The following is a 24,190-nucleotide window of genomic DNA, read 5'->3' on the forward strand; positions in this document are numbered from 1 at the left end:
TCTGTCTCTCTCTGTCTTAAAAATAAATAAACATTAAAAAAATTTTTTAAAAAAGACAAAAATTATACCGTAGACAAGGAAGACATTATATAATGGTGAAAGAGTGAATCTATTAAAACATGTATGCACCTATCAGAGCCCCAAAATATATGAAGAAAAAACTGACAGAATGGGGGGAGACATAGATAATTCAACAGTAGTAGTTAGAGGCTTCAATATCCCACTTTAAAAAATGAACAGGACAGCTAAACTGAAGATCAACAAGGAAATAATAAAGGTTAATAACTTATTACAAGCCAACTAAACCCAATAGATGTATAGAGAACATTCCACCAAAAACAGCAGAATGTATACTTTGCTCAAATGATATGGAATATTCTCCAGCATAGACCATATATTTGACCACAAAAGTTTTCATAAATTTGTAAATATTGAAATCATAATGGCATTTTTGACCACAAGGAACAGGTTTGAAATCAGTAACAAAAGGAAATTATACAAGACACTCTTTAAGTACTAAAGCAACTGGAACTCTCATACTTTTCTGGTAGAATTACACTTTGGAATGATCCCTCCTATAAATATTTTGGTAAATATGCTTATCATGTAAGCCAGTAATCCCATTCTTAGGTATTTATCCAAGAGAAGTTAGGACATTTGCCTATGTAACAACTTGTCCTCAAATGTTCATAGTAGCTTTATTCATAAATAGCCCCAATCTAGAAAGAAGTGAAATACCTAAGTAGAGATAAATAAATCGTGATGTCCACCCAGTGGTACACTACAAACAGTAAAATCCATTAATTAATAATACATTCAGCACTATGAAAGAATCTCAAGAGATTTATGTTAAATGAATTTATGTGTGTATGGGTGTAGTAATTTGATATTCAGAAAGCCATAGTGGTAAAAAGCAGATGAACAGTTGCTAGTAGCAAAGGAGGAGTGACTCCAAAGAGACATGAAAACATTTTGTGGGGTGGTGGAAATGTTTTATATCATGATTGTGTTTTCAGTTATATTGGTAGACACAGCTGTGAAAACAAGCCACATCATGAATAAGAAAGAGTATGACTAAGATGACATCATTAAAAATGAGGGAATGCAGTATACAGCACTATGCTAACAAAATTTAAAATCTTTTTTTCTTTTTAAGAGAGATAGAGCAAGCGAGTGAGTGAGCATGTGCCCAAGCAGGGGAGGGACAGAGGGAGAGAGAGAATCCCAGGCAGACTCCATGCCAAGTGTGGAGCCCCACATGGGCTCAGTCTCAGGCCTGTGAGATTATGACATGAGCTGAAATCCAGAGTCAGATGCTTAACAGACTGAGCCACCCAGGCACCCCGAAATTTAAAATCTTAATAAAGTAAAGTAGGTCCTTTCTACAAAATAAGTCATCAGAATTTAATTGTAATAGAGTACCTGAAAGCGTTTGTTTTCTGCCTTACCTCTCATTATCCCCACATTTTAGTATTTTGCTCCAGCAGAATGGATCTGTACACTTCCTAAGCATAGCCAGTGTTTTCCCATGTGTTGAGTATTGCTTACTCACTTTTCTCTATTGTTACTACCATTTCCTCTTTTTTGTGTGTATTTGGATGCTACCTATTTTTCAAGCAAGTACACATTCCATTTCCTTCAGGACACTTACTTTAGCATGTTAGCTAGAAATAAGCACTTGTGGCAATAGTCATCTGTCACTTACTCTGCCTTGTAGACTTGGGTATCTTTTCATACTCTTATGTCTTCCTCTCCCTTACAGAGAATAAATTCTGTGACTATTCCCCCTATGTAGACACATCATTCCTGCTACATATATACCTCTCAGTTTATACAGAGTAGGAACTCTGGAAATAAATATTTACCTGATTGCTAAAAAGTGAATCAAGAGAGGATTCAAATTAGGAAAAAGTGGTTAGCTACTATTTCAGGTAAAATTAAGATTTTTGAGGGGTGCCTGGGTGGCTCAGTTGGTTAAGCATCTGACTTCAACTCAGGTCATGTTCTTACTGCTTGTGGGTTCAGAGCCTGGAGCCTGCTTCGGATTCTGTGTCTCCCTCTCTCTCTGCCCCTCCCCTGCTTTCTCTCTCTCTCTCTCTCTCTCTCTCTCTCTCTCTCTCTCTCTCTCTCAAAAATAATTACTTGCCACTGTAAAGTGGTTATTTTCCTGTTTTGATATTCCTTAATATTGTGGCTGATAGCAATGAGCATGCGGAGGTTGCAACAGCACATAATTTAATGTTGAACTCTAATTTAGTTATTCTTTTGTTCCCATGTATAACCTGTGCTAATTTGCTTTTTCCTTATTAGGGGTGTTGTAATTTGCATCTTTCATGATTTTTTTATGAAGTATTGCTTATTTTTTCATTGTGATCTGGATTGATCTACATCATGAATAATTCTTTCATAGGTCACTAGACTAATTCTTTGAGACTAGGACTCTTTGGGTGAGCAGTTAAAATTTAAGTTAGTATTTTCCTTTTTTTCTTCCAAAAAGAGAAATTGACAAATTAAGTCAATATTAATGGATTGCTATAGTGACACCTTTGTTAATTAACTGTTGATGGCTATCCCTATTGGTTCAGGCAAGCTAGAGCCTAGTTAGACAGTGGCAGAAAAGCATTATCTCAGATTTTTCCAAGCTTTTGGTATTTAAGAAATATAAATAACAAAACAAAACAAATCTTTGTCTCGTCCAGTAACTTTCACTGCCTTTCAAATTATTTCTAAAGTTAAATATTCTTGTATTCAGCTTTGCGTTGTATACCTCTTAAGGTATATAGATATTTAGCCATTTCAACTATCTTGTAGAAACCTAATATGGTTTTAAATTTAATTATCATGAGTTTAACATTTCTGAAAAATAAGCACCATTCTGTACCATATCTGTAAACTTAGAAATGTTTTTATGAATCTCCTCTTTATCCTATGAGGAAATAATTTTTAGTCTTTTTTGATAACATTTATAGTATTTTAAAGAAATATTCTCAGAAATCAAAGTGTTAAACTAATGTTCCTAATACTGGGAGAGGAGAAACATGGGGTTTTAGATCATCATAAAAATTAGCAGCAAATTAACTGACAGTAATAAAACTTTTTTCTCTTCAGGGCCAAGGAATATGAGAGTTTAATGGAAACAAAAAACTCTGGATCTGACTCACCTTATAAAGCAAAGTGAGTATTTTACCCTATATTTTATTTCTCTATCTCACTGGTGTCTGCCTATACAAAAGTTTATCTGAACTTGTATTCCTGTGATCCTGGGCTTTGGTATTGGTTGCCTAGAGCTTCATTCTTCTAACACAGTGGTCTCCAGCCAGGGATGATTTTGTCAGGGGATATTTGTGCCTGGGGATATGTAAACACATTTTGGTTATCACAGCTTGGAGAAATGGTGCTACTCCCATCAAGTGTAAAGAGACGCAGGGATGCTGTTAAACACTCTGCAGTGAGCAAAGAATTATCTCATCCAAAACATCAGTAGCGCCTAAGTAGAGAAATGCTGTTCTAGCAGAACAGGTTCTGGCAGTGCTGTTCTGGTTCTTGCTCTGAGGAGGCCTTGTTCAGGATTGTTGCCAGGGCCACTTGACAAATGAGGAGGATCTGACTCCACCACTGAGTATACATGTAACTACACAGGAGCTAAGTAAACAAAACCATCATCATTTTGCTTCTCTCAAATATGTTACCAGTAGAGGTGTGGTGAGGAAGATACTCAAAAACACTGCTGATGGGAGTGCAAATTAGTGTAGTCTTAGTGAAAGGCAATGTGAATCCAGAGCTTAGAACATACACTGCTGCTTGGTGAAATAATGCAAAATGTGCCCAAATATTTATATACAAAAATAACTATTTTACTGTTATTTTTCATAGTGAAAAAGCCAAGAAATAACTGCCACAAATTGAGGAATATCTATAACCAGTTGTTGGTGTAGATATGCTATAGCATTTTAATGTAGCAGTTATTTACATTTAAAACAGAAATATTGTTGCCTTCTGAAATGAGCTACCCACTGGGGCACCTGCATGGCTCAGTCAGTTAAGCATCTAACTCTTGATTTCAGCTCATGTCTTGATCTCAGGGTCGTGAGTTTAAGCTCTGTGTTGGGCTCTGTGCTGGACATGAAGCCTATCTAAAAAAATAGAAAAAGAAATGAGATGCCCTTAAGATAATTACTTTTATCACTTATTGTTTTGAAACAATTAGTCATTGCCATCCTAAAAGAAAAAAATGTGTAAAATATTAAAGAAGTTAACAAAATTATCAAGATTATGATACTGTATATCTGGAAAACCCAAGAAACTCAAGTGAAAAACTAGTAGAAATAAGAGAATAAATTCAGTAAGGTGGCTGATTACCAAATTAATGTGATAATATTTGGCTTTTCTGGGCCTTTGCCTCATTCCAGTCTCCTTACTTGTGTTGCCTCGTTTATTCCTCACAACAACTCAATGAGTTTCATTAGGGAAGCTAAGCCTTAGACAGGGTAAGTAACTTGCTTTAAGATTATGCAACAACATAGCCAAGCTACAAAATTAATACTTTCCTTTCTCATGATCAGTTAGAAAACATCAATATCATTTACAATAGCAATAAAAAATAAACTGAGAATAAACTTGACAAGAAATATGAAGGCTCTATAAAAATTAAAAACCTTAAAATCCTAACAAAGGGTATAAAAGAAGACTTGTATAAATGGAAAAACAAATTACACTCTTGGATAGAAGACATGGTATAGTAAAATGTCAATAAAATAACAACCGTTTTAAAAAAAGAATCATTTTAAAGAACATGCAGAAAAATAAATGAAAATTTCTAGAAAAATAATTTTAAGGGATAGTGAGGTAGGACTGCACTTACAGATATCAAAGTATTTGTTAAAATATTTTTGCACTGGGACATTAATAAAAATTCAAATTGATGGAAGAGAGTTTTAAAAACAGTCTAGAAATAGATTAAAATATTTGAGCAAATTTAATATATGATGGTGAGATAATGTTTACAAAGATAGCCACAACTTGAGCCATTCCTGGGGGCATGCCCCTGTGCAATCTAATATAACTTTGCCACTATTACATCAAGTGGTGGACTCTATTTCCTTTCCTCTTGAATTTATTCTGGACTTTTGACTTGTTTTTGACCTGCAGACGACTACAGAAGCACTATTTGATTTCCAAGACTTGGCCTCGGAAGTCTTGAGGGATCTCTTTCAACCTCACTTTCTTGCTCCCCTATGATTGCCGTGTAGGGAAGCCTGGGTCAGCCCCCCGCCCTCCCGCCTTGAGGATGAGAGATCACTTGGTCATGGTGATAATCCTTTTAATATGTAGTTGAATTCATTTTGCTTGTTCTCTTGAGGATTTTTGCATCAGTGTTCATAGGAGATTTTAAAATTTATCAAGCCTCTGCTTGTGTTACATTTGCTTATATCCCATTGACCAAAGCAAGTCATCTCACCAAGTCCAGGGTCATTGTAGGAGGAGAGTGTACAAGTCATGGATAGCAGGGTGTAATTCGGGAGGGCCTTTAATGTAAACAGTCTACTTCAGAACTTTCTCTGGATTCTCCTCTTACTTGACTGGCCACTCTTTTTCAGTATCTTTTGCTCGGTTCTTACTTGTCTCCTTGACCTCCAACATTAGCATGCCTATGTCTTGAGCATTCAAACACAGAATTATTCCCTTGGTAATCTTACTCAGTTTTATGACTGTAAACGTTTAGTCACTGATGGATTTTAAATTTAGGACTCCAACCCAGCCCTCTCCCCAGAACTCCAGGCTCATATATCCAACTTCCTATTTAGTATTTCCACTTGGATGTCTGTTTGTTCAGTTGGACCCCTCAAGTGAACGTGTACAAAATTAAACTCTTGAAATTTGCTCCCAAACTTTACCCCTCATATTTTTTGCTCGTTTTAGGAAATGGCAAGTCCATCCTTTAAGTTGAGACTAAAATCTTTAGAGTCATCCTCTTTCTCCTCACACTTCATTCTCAGTCCATCAACAAATTCTGTTGGCTCTGTCTTTAAAATATATTCAGAATCTGACCACTTTTCGTTACCTCCATAGTAACTACTCTGATTTAACCTACCATTATCTCTCATCTGGATTAATTTTTTTTAATTATATATGAAATTTATTGTCAAATTGGTTTCCATACAACACCCAGTGCTCATCCCAAAAGGTGCCCTCCTCAATACCCATCACCCACCCTCTCCTCCCTCCCACCCCCCATCAACCCTCAGTTTGCTCATCTGGATTAATTTAATAGCCTCCTAATTAGTCTTCTACTACTTCTGCTTTTCCTTATTACAGTCTGTTGACTACTGGGCAGCCAGGACGTTTGTTTAAATTATAAGCCTAGAAAAAATAGCAGTAGCAATAGAAGCATAATTTTTCAGTATCTCCAGATCTTCACATAGAAACCAGGCAAGTAGTTAAGAAAACCAAAAACCCATGGCAGTGTTTAACAACAAACCACCTTACCAGATATCTCCATGAAATCCAAAAAACAAGTAAATCCAAACAGCCTTAGGTACTGCATGTTATTGACATCAGTGTGAAAGAAAGCAAAAAGAAGCAACTGGAATAACAGATGTAAGGAAAGAAGAAGAACCCCAAAATAACTAAGGTTTTCACTGCAAAGTACAGGGAACCAATTTGAAAAAAATCACTTGAACCTCATTTTCAAGTAAGTTCCTCTGGGAGGGCTCATGTGAACAATGTTGCCTTGCTCTTGCATATCAATAATTTTATGCCTTCAAAAATTAGTTTTGCCAATTGCAAAATTATTGACCCACATTTTTTTTCTTGAGGATCTTCAATCTTAAAAAATGAACTTTATCTAATCAAAATTGTTAGACTTCAACATAATGACTGTGGTGAACCTGATATAGTTTCTTATAGAACTAAGACTGATGTGGCAGAAGAAGAATATTACATAGTAACTGTATCTCATAATTTTATAACATAACTAAGAAAAATATCAGTGAATATGAGGAGAACGTATGCTAATAAATTAAATGTTCTCTAATTATATTGGTAATGATACCAGTAATGTTATTCTGAGTCTGTTCTGCATATAATATGCGATAAAGTAAAAGATATTATGCAAACTAAAATTCTCTCATCCCCTGTGTTCCTGAGAAGTTGAGTCCTGAGTTTACAAGAAAGGAGAAAGGAGATAAATATAATATAGAAGAGATGAGGTAAAACCCCTGTAGGACTGAATTTGAATTAAATGAATTTATGAGGTATTTTATCTTTCAGAAAGCGTTATGTGTATTTGTGTGTATACATATTTGTATATGTATGTGCATATGTATACATGTATATATATGAATGTATGTGTATATGCACACATTTATTTCCTAGCTCTGCCCATTAAAGAGACCTAGAAACAATGACCAGCATAATGGCAGTGAGCTCACTGATTTGGGACTTGAAATATCATTTCTCACGAAAAGAAGCGAGAACTTCTTAGAAAAATGCCTAATTCTAGATCTAAATGCCCTGTCATACTAGATGGCAAGGAGGCTATCAAAAACTTCTAGCATTTTGTCCAAGGACTCAGTAGCCAACTTAAGAATTTTATACTGGACAAAGAAGATAATTTGACCTTCCAAAAGGATAATTATTATAACTGATTTAATTTGGTAACCAAATAGTAGATGAAGTGTCTTCTTATTAAAATATTCTAGCCAATAAGTGAAAATGACTCTTTCTCTCTTCCTCTGGTTACCCTTCCCTTTCCAGAAAAATTTAGTCCTGAAGTCATTAGATGAGAGAATACCAAGCAGCCATCTGCAGTGTTGAGATGGCCGGAGACAACAGTGGCACAGTGGGGGATGTAAGAGCCTGAGGAGGCTGAGGTGGACATTTGTGCAGGGGCATGAGGAGTGGCCATATGTGGAAGCTCAGAGCCCCAGCAGAATGAAGGGAGCTTCCATGTGAGGTGGGGCATCATGGCCTGGCGTGGTGAGTCAGAGCAGAATGAGGAGGGCATCTCTATGGAAGAGCATCCTGGCATAGTCTGTTAGAGCCCACGTGAAGAGGGAAGCCTGACAAAGGCTGTTGAAACCCAAGCAAGGGTGAGAGAGCACAAAAACCCAGAGTGGGGAGTCAGAGCCCAAGCTGGGACATAATAGCATACATATAGAAACAAAGATGGGTGATATGTTACATGTAGGGGAATTGGTCAAATAAATAAATATATTAAGGATGATGAAAGGCAGATTGCTCACTACTGGAGAAGAGTTAAAAATATATCCAGGAAGAATAGAAAGACCATGTAGTGAATTGGAATTATAGGTATCAGTTTTAATTTGTATTTTCCAATATGTAGAAATAGAAATATAGATGTAACTGTGTTGATTTATTCATATATATAATATGATAATATGTATATGTGACATATATAATATATGTAATAGTAATATATAATAATATAATATATTATATATGTGTATGTATTATATGTATGTATATTATATATATATATATATATATTATATATACACATTTCCTAGCTCTTTCCACTGAGAGTCAGGGCCTTGAAACAGCAACACCCCAATAGCATTGAGCACATCAAGTATACTCATGTAATGTGAAGGCAAAGTGGTTTCTCAAAAGGGGAAGTGGGTTCTTTTTTCTACAAGAAGGGATGCTGGTGGGCAAAAATGAAAGATACCCAATATAAGAGGTAACATGTACACTGATTTTTGTCATCTGATCTAGGTATTTCTTAAGATCTTACATTTAAAAATATAGGCTTCACCATATTATTTAAAAATATAGGCTTCACCATATTATTTAAAAACAGAAGGGGAACCAATAGCCCTAAAACTGTTAAGGTGTTTATGTCTTCTTGTCCATCACACTAACGAGCAATATTTCTTCCTAAAGTGGACCCAGTCTCCTTTTTTACATTTTTACAAATCATCCCAGTGATCTAATGAACCCTCCCCAAAACTTTACTGTGATAAAAGTTAGGGCTTCTTACAGAAATACATTTACATTTCACATTTACCGGTGACATATATGAACTTAGAGTTGTTGTGGGAATTTAAGTTTTGAGAAGAAAGTATTTGACCTTACAAAATTCCTCACAAAGCCCTTTATCAGACAGATAATTCTCATGTTCTAGGCTGGGAGGTACAGCACCTCTACTTTTTCTTCCCATGCTAGAAGAATTTTCTGCCAGAAGTAACTCAAATAACACTTTCTGTGTTAAAAACTGGATCCTCTAAACAGCTTCTGTTCTTCCCCTGTAGGGAAAATATAACTTTCAGGGCCTGAGTCCCGACAGTCTATAATTATTCATAGTATGAATCAAAATCTGATGCTTTTTTTTGAAAGGGGCTATATTATTTGTGGTACTTCTGTGGAGGCAGGGAATAAAACAGAGGTTTATCTCATGTTACCAAAGCATCCCCTTGATTTGGCATTCTTCCTTGAAGGGTAGGTTCATATGAATCCCAGATTTGATTTACCTCAGGGTGAAATACAAGCCTCTTGTATTCTGTGAATTAAAATGGTCCTTGTGCCTCCCTAAGTACCCCTGATTTTCAGTGGAATGTGAGCATTCTTGGTAAGAATACTGCTAGATTCATATGCATCCATGGCTATGGCTGGATATTTAGTTACATGGTGTGCAGGCTTTATTCAGCCAAAAGCTGAAGTGGCTACTTATCTGTCACACAATAAACTTCATTGCCAATATTCCTCAACATGATAAGGTCAGTAACTTTAATCGGATGGGACTCCAGCCCATATTCGATTAAAAGGGAAAAGAAGTATGTTGTTCTTATTCTGTGTCTGTGTTTTTTATATTCCCTTTTTCCTTGTGTTAGATTGAGACCTTCTGTCAATGAATAGTAATAATAGTTGATCATTTATTGAATGTCTCCTTTACTCCTGAATGGTGTTAAGTACATTACATTATTTGTCTCTGATCTTCAAAAGCTCTGAAAGGAAAGAAAAGGAGATATATATAAGATAAATATATATATATTACACATATAAAATCTCCACTTTTAAGGTGAAGAAATTGAGATTCAGAGTAGTTAAGTAATTGTCCCAGAGTTTATATATGTGGTATGTACTGGAGCCAGAATTCAAGCAAAGGTATGTCTGATATTAGAGTTTATATTCATTCTTTTGACTTATCAAAGTAAACTTCGTATGGATAGCTTAGATTTATTTATTTTTATTTATTTTTATTTATTTTTTGGCAATGTATATATATATATAAATTTATTGTCAAATTGGTTTCCATACAACACCCAGTGCTCATCCCAACAGGTGCCCTCCTCAATACCCATCACCCACTTTCCCTTTCCCCCACACCCTAAAACCCTCAGTTTGTTCTCTGTATTTAAGAATCTCTTATGATTTGCCTCCTTCCCTCTCTGTAACTCCCCCCACCCCCGCCCCGGTCTTCTGTTAAGTTTCTCAGGATCCACATAAGAGTGAAAACATATGGTATCTGTCTTTCTCTACCTGACTTACTTCACTTAGCATAATACTCTCCAGTTCCATCCATGTTGCTACAAATGGCCATATTTCATTCTTTCTCATTGCCAAGTAGTATTCCATCGTATATATAAACCACATCTTCTTTATCCATTTTTCAGTTGATGGACATTTAGGCTTTTTCCATACTTTGGCTATTGTTGAAAGTGCTGCTATAAACATTGGGGTGCAAGTGCCCTTATGAATCAGCATTCCTGTATCTCTTGGGTAAATTCCTAGCGGTGCTATTGCTGGGTCATAGGGTAGATCTATTTTTAATTTTTTGAGGAAGCTCTACACTTTTCCCGAGCGGCTGTACCAGTTTGCATTCCCACCAATAGTGCAAGAGAAATCCTGTTTCTCCACATCCTCGCCAACATCTATAGTCTCCTGATTGGTTCATTTTAACCACTCTGACCTGTATGAGGTGGTATCTCAGTGTGGTTTTGATTTGTATTTCCCTGATGAGGGGTGACATTGAGCATCTTTTCATGTGCCTGTTGGCCATCTGAATGTCTTCTTTAGAGAAGTGTCTATTCATGTCTTCTGCCCATTTCTTCACTGGATTGGTTTTTGGGTGTGGAGTTTGGTGGGTTCTTTATAGATTTTGGATACTAGCCCTTTATCTGATATGTCATTTGCAAGTATCTTTTCCCATTCCATAGGTTGCCTTTTAGTTTTGTTGGTTGTTTCCTTTGCAGTGCAGAAGATTTTCATTTTGATGAGGTACCAATAGTTCATTTTTGCTTTCAATTTCCTTGCCTTTGGAGATGTGTCAAGAAATTGCTGCGGCTGAGGTCAGAGAGGTTTTCCTGCTTTCTCCTCTAGGGTTTGATGGTTTCCTGTCTCACATTCAGGTCCTTCATCCATTTTGAGTTCATTTTTGTGAATGGTGTAAGAAAGTGGTCTAGTTTCAACCTTCTGCATGTTGCTGTCCAGTTCTCCCAGCACCATTTGTTAAAGAGACTGTTTTTTTCCATTGGATGTTCTTTCCTGCTTTGTCAAAGACTAGTTGGCCATACATTTGTGGGTCCAATTCTAGAGGCTCTATTCTATTACATTGGTCTATGTGTCTGTTTTTGTGCCAGTACCATACTGTCTTGATTACAGCTTTGTAGTAGAGGCTAAAGTCTGGGATTGTGATGCCTTCCGCTTTGGTCATCTTCTTCAATATTACTTTTGCTATTCGGGGTCTTTTGTAGTTCCATATGAATTTTAGGATTGCTTGTTCTAGTTTCGAGAAGAATGCTGGTGCAATTTTGATCGGGATTGCATTGAATGTGTAGATAGCTTTGGGTAGTATTGACATTTTAACAATATTTATTCTTCCAGTCCATGAGCACAGAATGTTTTTCCATTTCTTTGTGTCTTCTTCAATTTCCTTTATAAGCTTTCTATAGTTTTCAGCATACAGATCTTTTACACCTTTGATTAGGTTTATCCCTAGGTATTTTATGGTTCTTGGTACAATTGTGAATGGGATTAGTTTCTTTATTTGTCTTTCTGTTGCTTCATTATTGGTGTATAAAAATGCAACTGATTTCTGTACATTGGTTTTGTTTCCTACAACTTTGCTGAATTCATGTTGGATAGCTTAGGTTTAAACTGTAGTTCACCAGTGCCTTTTTGAGCTGCATTTGCTGTTGTATTCTTTGAGAAATTTAACATTTTTACACAAATATTATTTAGGTGAAATTGTATTCTGTGGTATTATTTATTTGTGAAGAAAATTTCCTTATTTGAACTGACTAATATGGTTTGGAGACAAAAGCAGATTTGAGATCACAGGCCTAACCCCACTAATACCTTTTACCAGTTGTGAAACCTTGGGAAAGTCACTGAATTTGCCTGAGCCTTGGTTTCTTCATTTTTTTCAAATGGGAATAAGACTAATGGACATTGTTTTCATAGGATTATATAAGATCATGTACATTATGTTGTAATATATGGATATTATTAAGACTAAAGAAGAAATTTCTTCCTAGCCCATTCATCATTAAATACCTGTTGAGTGCACTTATGTAGAGATAGCACATTCGGTGCTGTTAATAAGGCAATGAATAGGTAGACACGAGCCGTCTTTCATGAAGTTAATACTATGCTTCTGTACTGTTCAGTATAATAGCTCCTAGCTATATGTGACTATTTAAATTATTAAGATTAAATGCAACTTAAAATTCAGTTCCTCAGTCTCACTAACTATACTTCTGGTGCACAAGAGCCACATTTGGCTAGCAGCCACCATATTGTACAGTCCAGATATGGGACATTCTCATCATTGCATAAAGTTCTGAATGGGAAAGGCTTGTGATGAGTGCTTTGAAGGAATAGTCAAATCAGAGAAAGTAATGTTTGAACTGAAAACCTGAGGATACATAGAAATTTTCTAGATAATGTGGAGGTGAAGGAAGCATTTCAGAAGGAATGAATGAAGAGCATTTGCAAAGACACTGAAGGAAGACGAAGTGAGTTAATTTTGATCCAGAAAGACTTCATGTACACAGAGTCTGTGTGGCAGGATTAGCCCTACATGGGCAGAATCGGTCTTCTTTGATTGTAATAGGAGAGGCAAAGGAGAGTATGGGTGAAATCTAGGTAGGCTTGTAGGTTTTGTGGCAGAAAGTAAAGATTTTCTTGTTCTAGTAGTTCCATTTTCACTCCGAAATGTAAGATCTTCTTTTGAAAACAAGAGGGAGAAAGGAAAGGATGGAGTTTTGAAGAGAATGGATAATGTATGAAGCAAGCCTTTATGGAGAGTGAGCAGATTAGACAGATTTAGTAAGATCCTGAATCTATAGTCATAGAAAGATCAGAGATGGAAAAGGCTTGCTAGATGGTAATTATCCAGCTAAATAAATTAATACATCACGACACTGAGAGTGGTGCCAGCCCACAGTAAGAGTTAAATATTAGTGATTATCACCACTGCTGCCATTTGACTGGTAGGAGTAACAAATAGAACAACAGAAAGGGAATGTAGCATGTTTAGCAGAAAGTGACTATAATCTTGGCCTACAGAATCTATCACAGATAAAAATGGAAGTGAGACAACAGGGGGATGATGTATAGGGGAGAAGTGGAGAGATCTGGAAGGGTTTCTGGTGAATATCTGTCAGTGGGCTACTTAAGCGAGTAAGTGGAAAGGAGAAGAGGATTGCTCAGAGTGAGGTACATGAGACAGAAGAAGTAAGGGCCACAAAGAAATACTACACATAGTTCACTTGCAGGAATCCTACAGTCTAGGTAACGTGTTTATTTTTTGGTGAAAAGCAAATGTTGCTCTGTCGTCTAAGTAAATGACATCAGCAGTGGCAGGCAATCTCCAAATTACTTGTAAATTGGAACGTGGGAGTTTGACATTTTGAGAGTCTACAGTGCTTACAAAATAATATCCAAGCCTACCTTGAAGATATAAATCAAAGTATGAAAACCTGCTGAGTTTCTTATACTCATTTTCTCTGCCATCATTGCCTCACCTTCTCCCCATCTGCAGTTCTGTTCTAGTTTAAGTGTCACACAGAAATTGATAGTAGCAATGTCCTAGCTAATCTAGATGGACAGTACTGTCCTCTAGTTCTGTTTTGTACCATGAGGACTAGGAATGGTTTTGTTTGTTCCTCCCCAAAGGTGTTCTGTGAAGCACTTTCTACTTCAATAATGAAAGTAGCTTTTGTTTCAAAAGGTTTAGGAAAATGAAATATCATAGTCTAATTCATTAATGTCATTCTTCCCTTTCATTTTGTATTGAAGACTTCAGCGATTAGCCAAAGATCTTCTAAAACAACTACAAGTACAAGACAGTGGCTCATGGGCAAACAATAAGGTTTCTGCTTTAGATCGGACCCTAGGCGAGATCGCTAGAATATTGGAAAAAAAGGTATGTAACTAATCTCTGGCCTTTGGCCTTAATCTTCATGATTCTTTCTCACTATGACAGGGCATAGGATTATAAGGCTGACGCTCACTTATGCATTTCTTCTGGGTTTCCAAAAGCTGGTGACCACTGATGGATTGTTTTTTCCTTTTGTTTCTGATTAATTTGGTATAGTTTTTAGTCATTTTAATTGAAATCCTCAACAGCAAAAACAAGTCATATTTTTCCACACACAAACAAAATAAAATAAATTTAAAAGGAATCACAGTAATAAAGATATACAATTTTATGCCAGACAATGTAAAACTTTAAATTATAAAGCTCATAAATCACAACCAGATTTCCATAAGCACCAATTTCCTTACTGTTTCCAAAAGAAGATTTGGCAGTTTTCTTTAATGACTTAGAGTCATAAATGTTTTTGTGACAGTTAAAACATTCTTAATGATCTTTAAATGATCTTTATTATTCACTATAGAAAACTTTAAATATATCAAGAAGAAATAAACTCCCTATAATGCCCACTGTTGATATTTTATTGTATTTTCTTTTAATCTTTTTACTGGACATTTCTTACATTATTTTATCTGACTACCTGTATCATGAATATTTTCCTGTGTCTTTAAAAATTCATTGTAACTAAATGAACATACCATAGTTTACACAATTTATATCACTTTGGTGGTTTCTAATTTTTCTATTTGATGTAATAGCTATCTTTGTTTATTATCTAAATTTTTTTGTTTTTTGTTTTCTGGGTTTAATATTTATAACATTTGAGATCTACAAAAAGAATGTAGTGACAAAAATAACCCAAATATAATGAACACCTATGAACTTACTATGAAACTTAAAAACTAGACTGTTCCCAGTACCTCTGTGGTTCCCAATGCGATCCTTCCATATCCCATTCCTGTTTCTGCTTCCCCTGAAGGAAATACTGTACAGTATTAAGGCAGTATCTTTTCTGTCTTTTTTTGTTTAAAAAGAAGAATATTTCTTTGGTTTTTAAGAGCTTTATTTCTTTATCAAATGAATGTTTTCCTAAGTAATATATTACTGTTTTGCTTGTATTTGAACTTTATAAAATATACTGTAGACTTCTGTCAGTTTTTCAATCAAAATTATGATTCTAAGTTTTATTTAGGTTTACAATGTACCTGTTTTTCATTCATTTTCTCTGCTGTATAGTGAGTACTTCACTGTGTTAATTATTACACAGTTTTTAAAATCTCTTTTCCTGACATGGACATTGTTTTTCAGGATTGAATTCATTCAGGGTTGAATGTGTATGGGGTGTGTGTGAGAGAGAAAGAAAAAGAGATTAGAAACAGTGCTGCTCAGACATTCATGTATCAGAGCAAATGAGCAAGAATTTATCCAAAGTGGGGAGCCTTAGACTTTAGTCTACATCAGAATCACCTAGGACTTGTTAAAACACACCCCACCTTGGGTTTTTGACTCAGTGGGTCACAAGAATTTGTGTTTCATAGGTAACACTGATGCTGCTGGTCCAAGGGTCATATTTTGAGAATCATTGCTCTTGTCTAGGACATATGCCTCAGGGGTGGAATTACTGGGTTTTTAAGCATATGAATGACTACCTTTACAAGATAGTGTTCAGCTGCATTTTGGCATCAGACAGTACAGTCCTCTGTAGGAACTAGAGCAGCAGAGCCACAAAGAGTCAGTTCTTCAGTATAACACATCCCTTTCAGAGTGTCGGAGAGTTCAGAGACTGCTAATCGTCAGACGTGTGCTAGATGGAGTGTTTGGAGGCTTGATATGCTTTAGAAAAATGTCTGTTTTTTAAATTAGCACATACTAATTACTTTTATTTTTATAAAGGGTAATTATACTTCGGACTACAGTTTACTTGAAGACACAACCATGTGCACCTTATCTCATGAATATTGTTTTAGATTGAAGTAATCACAGAATTTTTGAGGAAAAAGTAAAATGATCTATGTAAGAAAGGTATTCAGTATGAAAATCTAAGTAAAGTTATTCTGTTCACAAAGGAGCAATTTACTGGAATACTACTGATTCCTTATAATTTGGGGGAGAAAAATGTAGTCTGGCTCCCAGTCTAAATGGTCTGTGTCAGAAACCTTGCTGTAAAGCTGTCCTTAGAGTATACACTGCAGGACCACCTGAGAGTCTAAACTTACCTACAATAAGATCCTTTTGCTATTTTTATAACAAATCCTTTTTACTTAGCCAGGACAGACTCACTTTATGTGAAATTCTCTTCATAGAGTTATACTGACATTTCAGTATAATTCAGCTGATATTTATGATTTCAGTCTAGAAATTGTAAATAACCATTCCTTTTTGTTTGGAAAACTGCCTGGAGTAACAAAATCATTAGAGCCAAAGCCAGGTACCCAGTGAAGGATTTGAAGACAGCCTAGAAGTGACAAGGGTGAGACTGGTGGAACTTGAGCAAGCACTCACTGAGGAATGGTGGGAGATGAATCTTGAGCTCTTCACCCTCCTAATTGAGATCTCAACACACTGATGCTTTCTGTTAGTGCTTTGATACAGTTTTGCTTAGATACTTTTTCTGAAGTTCTGAGAACTACGTAAGAACTAAGAGGTTAAACTTGTGATGTACAAAAACATTCCTGTAATGAGAGAGATCAGAAAACTGAGGAAACATGAGTATTGTAGTACTTACTCTTTGTCTCAGGTCCCTTCCAACTTTTTGGGTTCTCTGTTTCTGTTTAAAAAGAAAGAGTTTGTAAGCTGTGTTGCATATGTTACAGTTCTTAACAAATTCTACCTAGTTCTGTAAAAAAAAGTTGGTGGTCTAGGGTACTTGTACCTATTCTACTAACAAAAACATTTAAAAATACAGGAAAAAATCAAAAGTAACTTTCTTAAAAGAATCAAATTGCTAAGAAGGAATTGAAAAATTACCAGGCCAAAGAAAAACCAAGAATTTGGGAAGTTGTATTCAGTTATAACTAAATGCCCCAAGGGGAGTTGCCAGGCTGGCAAATGTGAATTATGATTTGCAGGCCTCATGAAGTGGAGACAAAAGTAAAATCCTTAGGGCTGCCTAAGGTGTGAAATCTACTAGATTTTCTCTTAACAAAGATAGACTACCATAACCTATTCCATGATATAATCATAAACCCTCTCACCCCATCCTCTGAGACTGCAAAAGAAGTGCCTTGGTATAATGCAGAAGTTATTACTATAATCCAACCCTGGTGTCGACTTGTAGCTCAAATTCACATCATCTGTATTATTTCAAATAGTGAAGTGAGTTTAAAGTAGTTCCAGATTGATCAGTGATGTCCCTAGGAACTTGGCAGAAGGAAATAGATGCAAATCCTCATTTGAAAAAGACACCTTTATCCTAGGCTTCAGATAATTTCTCTCAAATGACTTTATAAGAACAAGTAGCCACAGTCCAAAAAAGGGACACAAAACTAAATGAATCATTATGAGTAATAACTAGCTGAAACTGGAATTGAAAGACTTTGTAAATACCAGTTACAGATTATAAAACTATTTTTTTTGTTTTTTTATCTTTTAAGGAAATAAAAGGCTTGAAAATATCTTCAGTTATGGACAGAGTAGGTAATTCAGAACAGTTCTCCTACTGATGCCAATTAATAAAGCTAGGCAAAACGTAAACTGGAACTGAATTGCTAACAAAGTAGTGAAGAATTACTAGGCCAAGATCTAGGAACAAGGCATTTGGGGGCTGGGTACAATTAGTGATCCAAAAGAAGTGGATGAGAAGCATCCATTTTAACCCAGGGCTAAAAATGGATGGGCTAAAAATGTTGGAGTCTAGGACTATCAGTGGTAGAGACTGTGGCAAAACCCCCATATTTTGGGTTGAAATCTTAAAGGGCTGCACTAGGTGAGAGGGTAGATTGGAAGTATGCCAATCATTGCACAGACCACAGCTCAACTTCAAATCATCTGGGTAGCTGAAAAAAAGTAGCGACCTTGGATTGCTAAGACCTCCAGGTGCCTCACAGAAGTAAATGGAAAATGTACTCTGGAGGAAGATAATATCAACCTAAGTCTCAAATTATTTCATTAAATAAATTCAAATACAGTGTCTGACAGAAAAAGGTAATTAAGCACATAAAGGGGCAAAACAACATGGATAAAAATCAGTGGGGTGATACCTGAGTGTGGTTTTGATTTGTATTTCCCTGATAAGGAGCGACGCTGAACATCTTTTCATGTGCCTGTTGGCCATCCAGATGTCTTCTTTAGAGAAGTGTCTATTCATGTTTTCTGCCCATTTCTTCACTGGGTTATTTGCTTTTCGGGTGTGGAGTTTGGTGAGCTCTTTATAGATTTTGGATACTAGCCCTTTGTCCAATATGTCATTTGCAAATATCTTTTCCCAGTCAGAGTGGCCAAAATGAACAAATCAGGAGACTATAGATGCTGGAGAGGATGTGGAGAAACGGGAACCCTCTTGCACTGTTGGTGGGAATGCAAATTGGTGCAGCCGCTCTGGAAAGCAGTGTGGAGGTTCCTCAGAAAATTAAAAATAGACCTACCCTATGACCCAGCAACAGCACTGCTAGGAATTTATCCAAGGGACACAGGAGTACTGATGCATAGGGGCACTTGTACCCCAATGTTCATAGCAGCACTCTCAACAATAGCCAAATTATGGAAAGAGCCTAAATGTCCATCAACTGATGAATGGATAAAGACATTGTGGTTTATATACACTATGGAATACTACGTGGCAATGAGAAAAAATGAAATATGGCCTTTTGTAGCAACGTGGATGGAACTGGAGAGTGTGATGCTAAGTGAAATAAGCCATACAGAGAAAGACAGATACCATATGGTTTCACTCTTATGTGGATCCTGAGAAACTTAACAGGAACCCATGGGGGAGGGGAAGGAAAAAAAAAAAAAAGAGGTTAGAGTGGGAGAGAGCCAAAGCATAAGAGACTGTTGAGAACTGAGAGCAAACTGAGGGTTGATGGGGGGTGGGAGGGAGGAGAGGGTGGGTGATGGGTATTGAGGAGGGCACCTTTTGGGATGAGCACTGGGTGTTGTATGGAAACCAATTTGACAATAAATTTCATATATAAAAAAAAAAATCAGTGGAAACAGACCAACAGGGGCTATACGTCCTGTGTTCAACAATATAAGTATTATTTTTTAAAACATATACCACATTTTAAAGAAAATAGAAATTTAAGAACTGAACATTTTAATGTTTATTTATTTTGAGAGAGAGCATGCATGTCAGTGGGAGAGGGGCAGAGAAGAAAAGGAGAGAGAGAATCCCAAGCAGGCTCTGTGCTATTAGCACAGAGTCTGACTCAGAGCTCATTCTCACAAATCGTGAGATCATGACCTGAGCTGAGATCAAGAGTCGGATGCTCAACTGACTGAGCCAGCCAGGTGCCCCGATTACTGAACATTTTAGTAATCAAAATTAAGAAAATTATGCATCACATAACAGCAGAATAAATCCACTGAAGAAAAAATTAGTATATTCTAAGTCATAAGAATCTGGACTAAAACATGGAAAAATATATGAAAAATACAGAAAAGATTATAAGAGGCATATTGAATATACTGAAGCATTTAATTTATGTATAATAATCCAGGAGGAAAGGAGAGAATAGGGCAGAAACAGTACCTGAAGTGATTATTATTTAGAACTTCCTAAAACTTAAAAATCAACCCAGAAATTCAAGAAACCAAATACATCCCAAAGAATACAAGTAAGAAGAAACCCACACCTAGAGACATCATCGTGAACCTGGAGAAAATCAAATTACAAGCCAATCTTATTCATGAGCTTAGATTCAAAATTCCTAAACAGAATTTTAGCAAACAAAATCTTGCAATGTATGAAAAGAATGGTATATCACAACAAAATTGGATTTGTTCAGTATATTCAAGTTTAGTTTACCATTGGAAAATCAATCAGAGTTTGTCATATTAATAGAAGAAAAGATTAAAAAAAAAGATCCTTTGATCATCTCAAAAGATCCAGCAGAAGCATTTGTTAAATTCAGCATCAATTCATGACAGTAAATGAGGAATAGAAAGCAATTTTCTTAATCTCATAGCTTATATCTAAAGAAACTATAGCTAATATCATAAACTAATGAATAAGTTTAATAAGTCTACTAAGATACAGGAACAGTATATAAATATCAACTCTGTTTATATTATCATCCAAATATTAAGTATTAGTAAATTGATCATGTTCATGGATTGGAAATCTTACTACAGCAATATATGTTTTCATCACAAATTAATTTGTAAATTCAGTGCATCTGCAATTAAAATTTTTTATATTATAAAACTGAAACTGTATTTTCTGGAAATTGAAACGCAGATTCTAAAATTAAAATGTAGGATTTCAAAGAACAGCCAAGACTCTGTTGAAAAAGAATAATATGGGAGGATTTGCTCTACCATATATCAAAACTTACTGTAAAGCTCCACTATTTAAGATAGTGTATTGTTGGAACAAAGATGGCAAAAAAGAAGAATGGTTATATTCATAAGTAGCATGCTTGATGCATGATGTGAGGCACTTGTTTATGTACATAAAGAAAAAGGAGACACTACAATGCATTAGAGGAATGTATGGTCCATTTTGTGAATGATGCCATAATTCAGAATGTTGACCCAAAGTCAAGAAGATATTCTTCTTTATTATCTCCTAAAAGTCTGTTTTCACTTTTTACATTTAGGTCCATCTGAAATTAACTTTTTGATTATGATGTCAGGTGAGGTCAGCTTTATATAAAAAAACAGAAAATCCAATTATTAAAACATTCATTCTTCTTTTTCACCATCTTCAGTCCAACAACACACTATCTTAACTACTGCTTTACAGTAAGTTATGATCCTTTCAATAGAGGCAGAAGAAGCATTTGACAAAATACAGCATCCTTTCTTGATAAAAACCCTCAACAAAGTAGGGATAGAAGGAACATACATACCTCAACATCGTAAAGGCCATATATGAAAGGCCCACAGCTAATATCATCTCAGAAAACTGAGAGCTTTCCCCCTAAGACCAGGAACACGACAGGGATGTCCACTCTCACCACTGTTGTTCAATATAGTACTGGAAGTCCTAGCCTCAGCAATCAGACAGCAAAAAGAAATAAAAGACATCCAAATTGGCAAGGAAGAAGTCAGACTTTCACTTTTCGCAGACAACATGATACTCTACATGGAAAACTCAAAAGACTCTACCAGAAAACTGCTAGAACTGATACATGAATTCAGCAAAGTTGCAGGATATGAAATCAATGTATACAAATTGGTTGCATTTCTATACACCAATAATGAAGCATCTGAAAGGGACATCAAGGAATCAACCCCATTTACAATTGCACCAAAAACCATAAGATACCAGGAATATACCTAACCAAAGAGATAAAAGATCTGTACACTGAAAACTATAGAAAGCTTATGAAAGAAATTGAAGAAGACACAAAGAAATGGAGAAATATTCCATGCTCATGGATTGGAAGAACAAACATTGTTACCAAAGGAGTCTACACATTTTGGGTGCAATCCCTAACAAATGAATACCAACATTCTTCACAGAGCTAGAACAAACAAATTCTAAAATTTGTATGGAACCAGAAAAGACCCCGAATAGCCAAAGTAATCTTGAAAAAGAAAACCAGAGCTGCAGGCCTCACAATTCTGTACTTCAAGCTATATTATAAAGCTGTATTCACCAAGACTGTGTGGTACCGGCCCAAAAACAGACACACAGATCAATGGGATAGAATAGAGATCCCAGAAATAGACTCGAAAGACCGTCTTTTCAGTAAATGGTGCTTACACCATACACAAAAATAAATTCAAAATGGATGAAGGACCTAAATATGAGATAGGAAACCATCAAAATCTTTAGAGAAGAAAACAGGCATCAACCTGTTTGACTATGGCCGCAGGAACTTTTTACTGGACATGTCTCTGTAAGCAAGGGAAACAAAAGTAAACAAGAATTGTTGGGATCTCATCAAGGTAAAATGCTTCTGCACAGCAATGGAACAATCAACAAAGCTAAAAGGCAACTGACGACATGGGAAAAGGCTTTTGCAGATGACATATCGGATAAAGAAGGAGACAAACCATAAGAGACTCTTAAATACAGAGAATAAAATGGTTACTGGAGAGAAGGTGGGTGGGGGGATGGGCTAAATGGGTGATGGGCATTACAGAGGGCACTTGTTTGGATGAGCACTGGGTTCTACTCCTGAAACCAATACTACAGTGTATGTTAACTTGACTTTAAATTAAAAAAATAATTTTAAAAGTTTTATTCATCAAAAGACACCAGAAAAACTGTGAAAAGACAATATAATGTAAGAAGATCTTTGTGTATAGCTCACGAAGAAGTGGTATCCAGAGTATATAAGGAATTCTTTTTTTTTTTTTTTAATTTTTTTTTCCACGTTTTTATTTATTTTTGGGACAGAGAGAGACAGAGCATGAACGGGGGAGGGGCAGAGAGAGAGGGAGACACAGAATCGGAAACAGGCTCCAGGCTCTGAGCCATCAGCCCAGAGCCTGACGCGGGGCTCGAACTCACGGACCGCGAGATCGTGACCTGGCTGAAGTCGGACGCTTAACCGACTGCGCCACCCAGGCGCCCCTATATAAGGAATTCTTACAAGTCAACAAGAAAAAAAAGATGAACCAGCCAGTAGGAAAATGGACGAGATGACAGGCATTCCAAAAGAAGAACTCTTAATAGCCAATAAGTAAATACAAAGATAATCAACATCTTTAATAATCAGAAAATTCCAAATGGAAAACTCAATGTAATACTGTGATTCACCTTTCAGAATGGCAAAAGCTAAAGATTGAAAATACCAACTATTGACAAAGATCTAGAGCATTGGAATGGTCATACCCTGTGATAATAGAAGTTAGTACTACCACTTTAGAAAGCAATTTGCTATTATCAACTAAAGCTGCAGGGGTACACGTCATATTTTACTTCTATGTCTATGCCCTACAGAAAGCAATACATATATGCACCAGGAGACATGTATAAAAATTTTCAGTGGCATTTTTATAATTACCAAATATGGGAAAAGCCCAAGTATCCATCAGTGGCTGACTGTATAAATTATGGTATGTTTGTATAATGGAATATTATTCAATAATAAAAACGAACTACAGCTATAGGTAACAACATGGATGTATCTCACAATGTTTAGTGGGCAAAACAAGTCAAATAAATATAAGTATATATAAATATATATTCAGATTTACACACACAAGATACATGTTTATATTTACACATATGTATATGTATATACATACACATACATACATGCATATACTATTACAGTTCCAGTTATATAAAGTCTAAGAATAGACAAAAGCACCTATATTGTTTTGGAATATATTAATAGATGGTAAAACTACAAAGAAGATACAGAAAATATTTCTTTTTTTTTTTCTTTTTTTTTTTTTGTCTGTTCTACCTTTTATTTATAATATTATTATTTAATAATACATTATATATAATACTGTGAGAAATCGATTAGATAATAAAATATGTACCTTTGCCCTTCTTATTTTTTTTTTAGGGGAATTTTAAATTAACTCTTTATTTTTTAATTTTTTTTTTATTTATATATGAAATTTATTGTCAAATTGGTTTCCATACAACACCCAGTGCTCATCCCAAAAGGTGCCCTCCTCAATACCCATCACCCACCCTCTCCTCCCTCCCACCCCCCATCAACCCTTAGTTTGTTCTCAGTTCTCAACAGTCTCTTATGCTTTGGCTCTCTCCCACTCTAA

At 35.8% G+C, this 24,190-nt stretch overlaps 1 protein-coding gene across 1 annotated transcript in view; it reads left to right on the top strand.

Annotated features, from left to right (window-relative positions):
* The window catches only part of SCAPER (S-phase cyclin A associated protein in the ER), a 512,156-nt gene that overhangs the window by 233,382 nt on the left and 254,584 nt on the right, over positions 1-24,190 (top strand). The window contains exons 20-21 of the mRNA XM_040492187.1: positions 3,109-3,174; positions 14,263-14,389. Coding sequence (XP_040348121.1) covers positions 3,109-3,174; positions 14,263-14,389 — 193 coding nt within the window. The remainder of the gene's footprint in view (positions 1-3,108; positions 3,175-14,262; positions 14,390-24,190) is intronic.

The sequence above is a fragment of the Herpailurus yagouaroundi genome, unplaced genomic scaffold, assembly GCF_014898765.1.
Source record: "Herpailurus yagouaroundi ecotype Mexico unplaced genomic scaffold, PumYag 184, whole genome shotgun sequence".
NCBI classification, from domain to species: domain Eukaryota; kingdom Metazoa; phylum Chordata; class Mammalia; order Carnivora; family Felidae; genus Herpailurus; species Herpailurus yagouaroundi.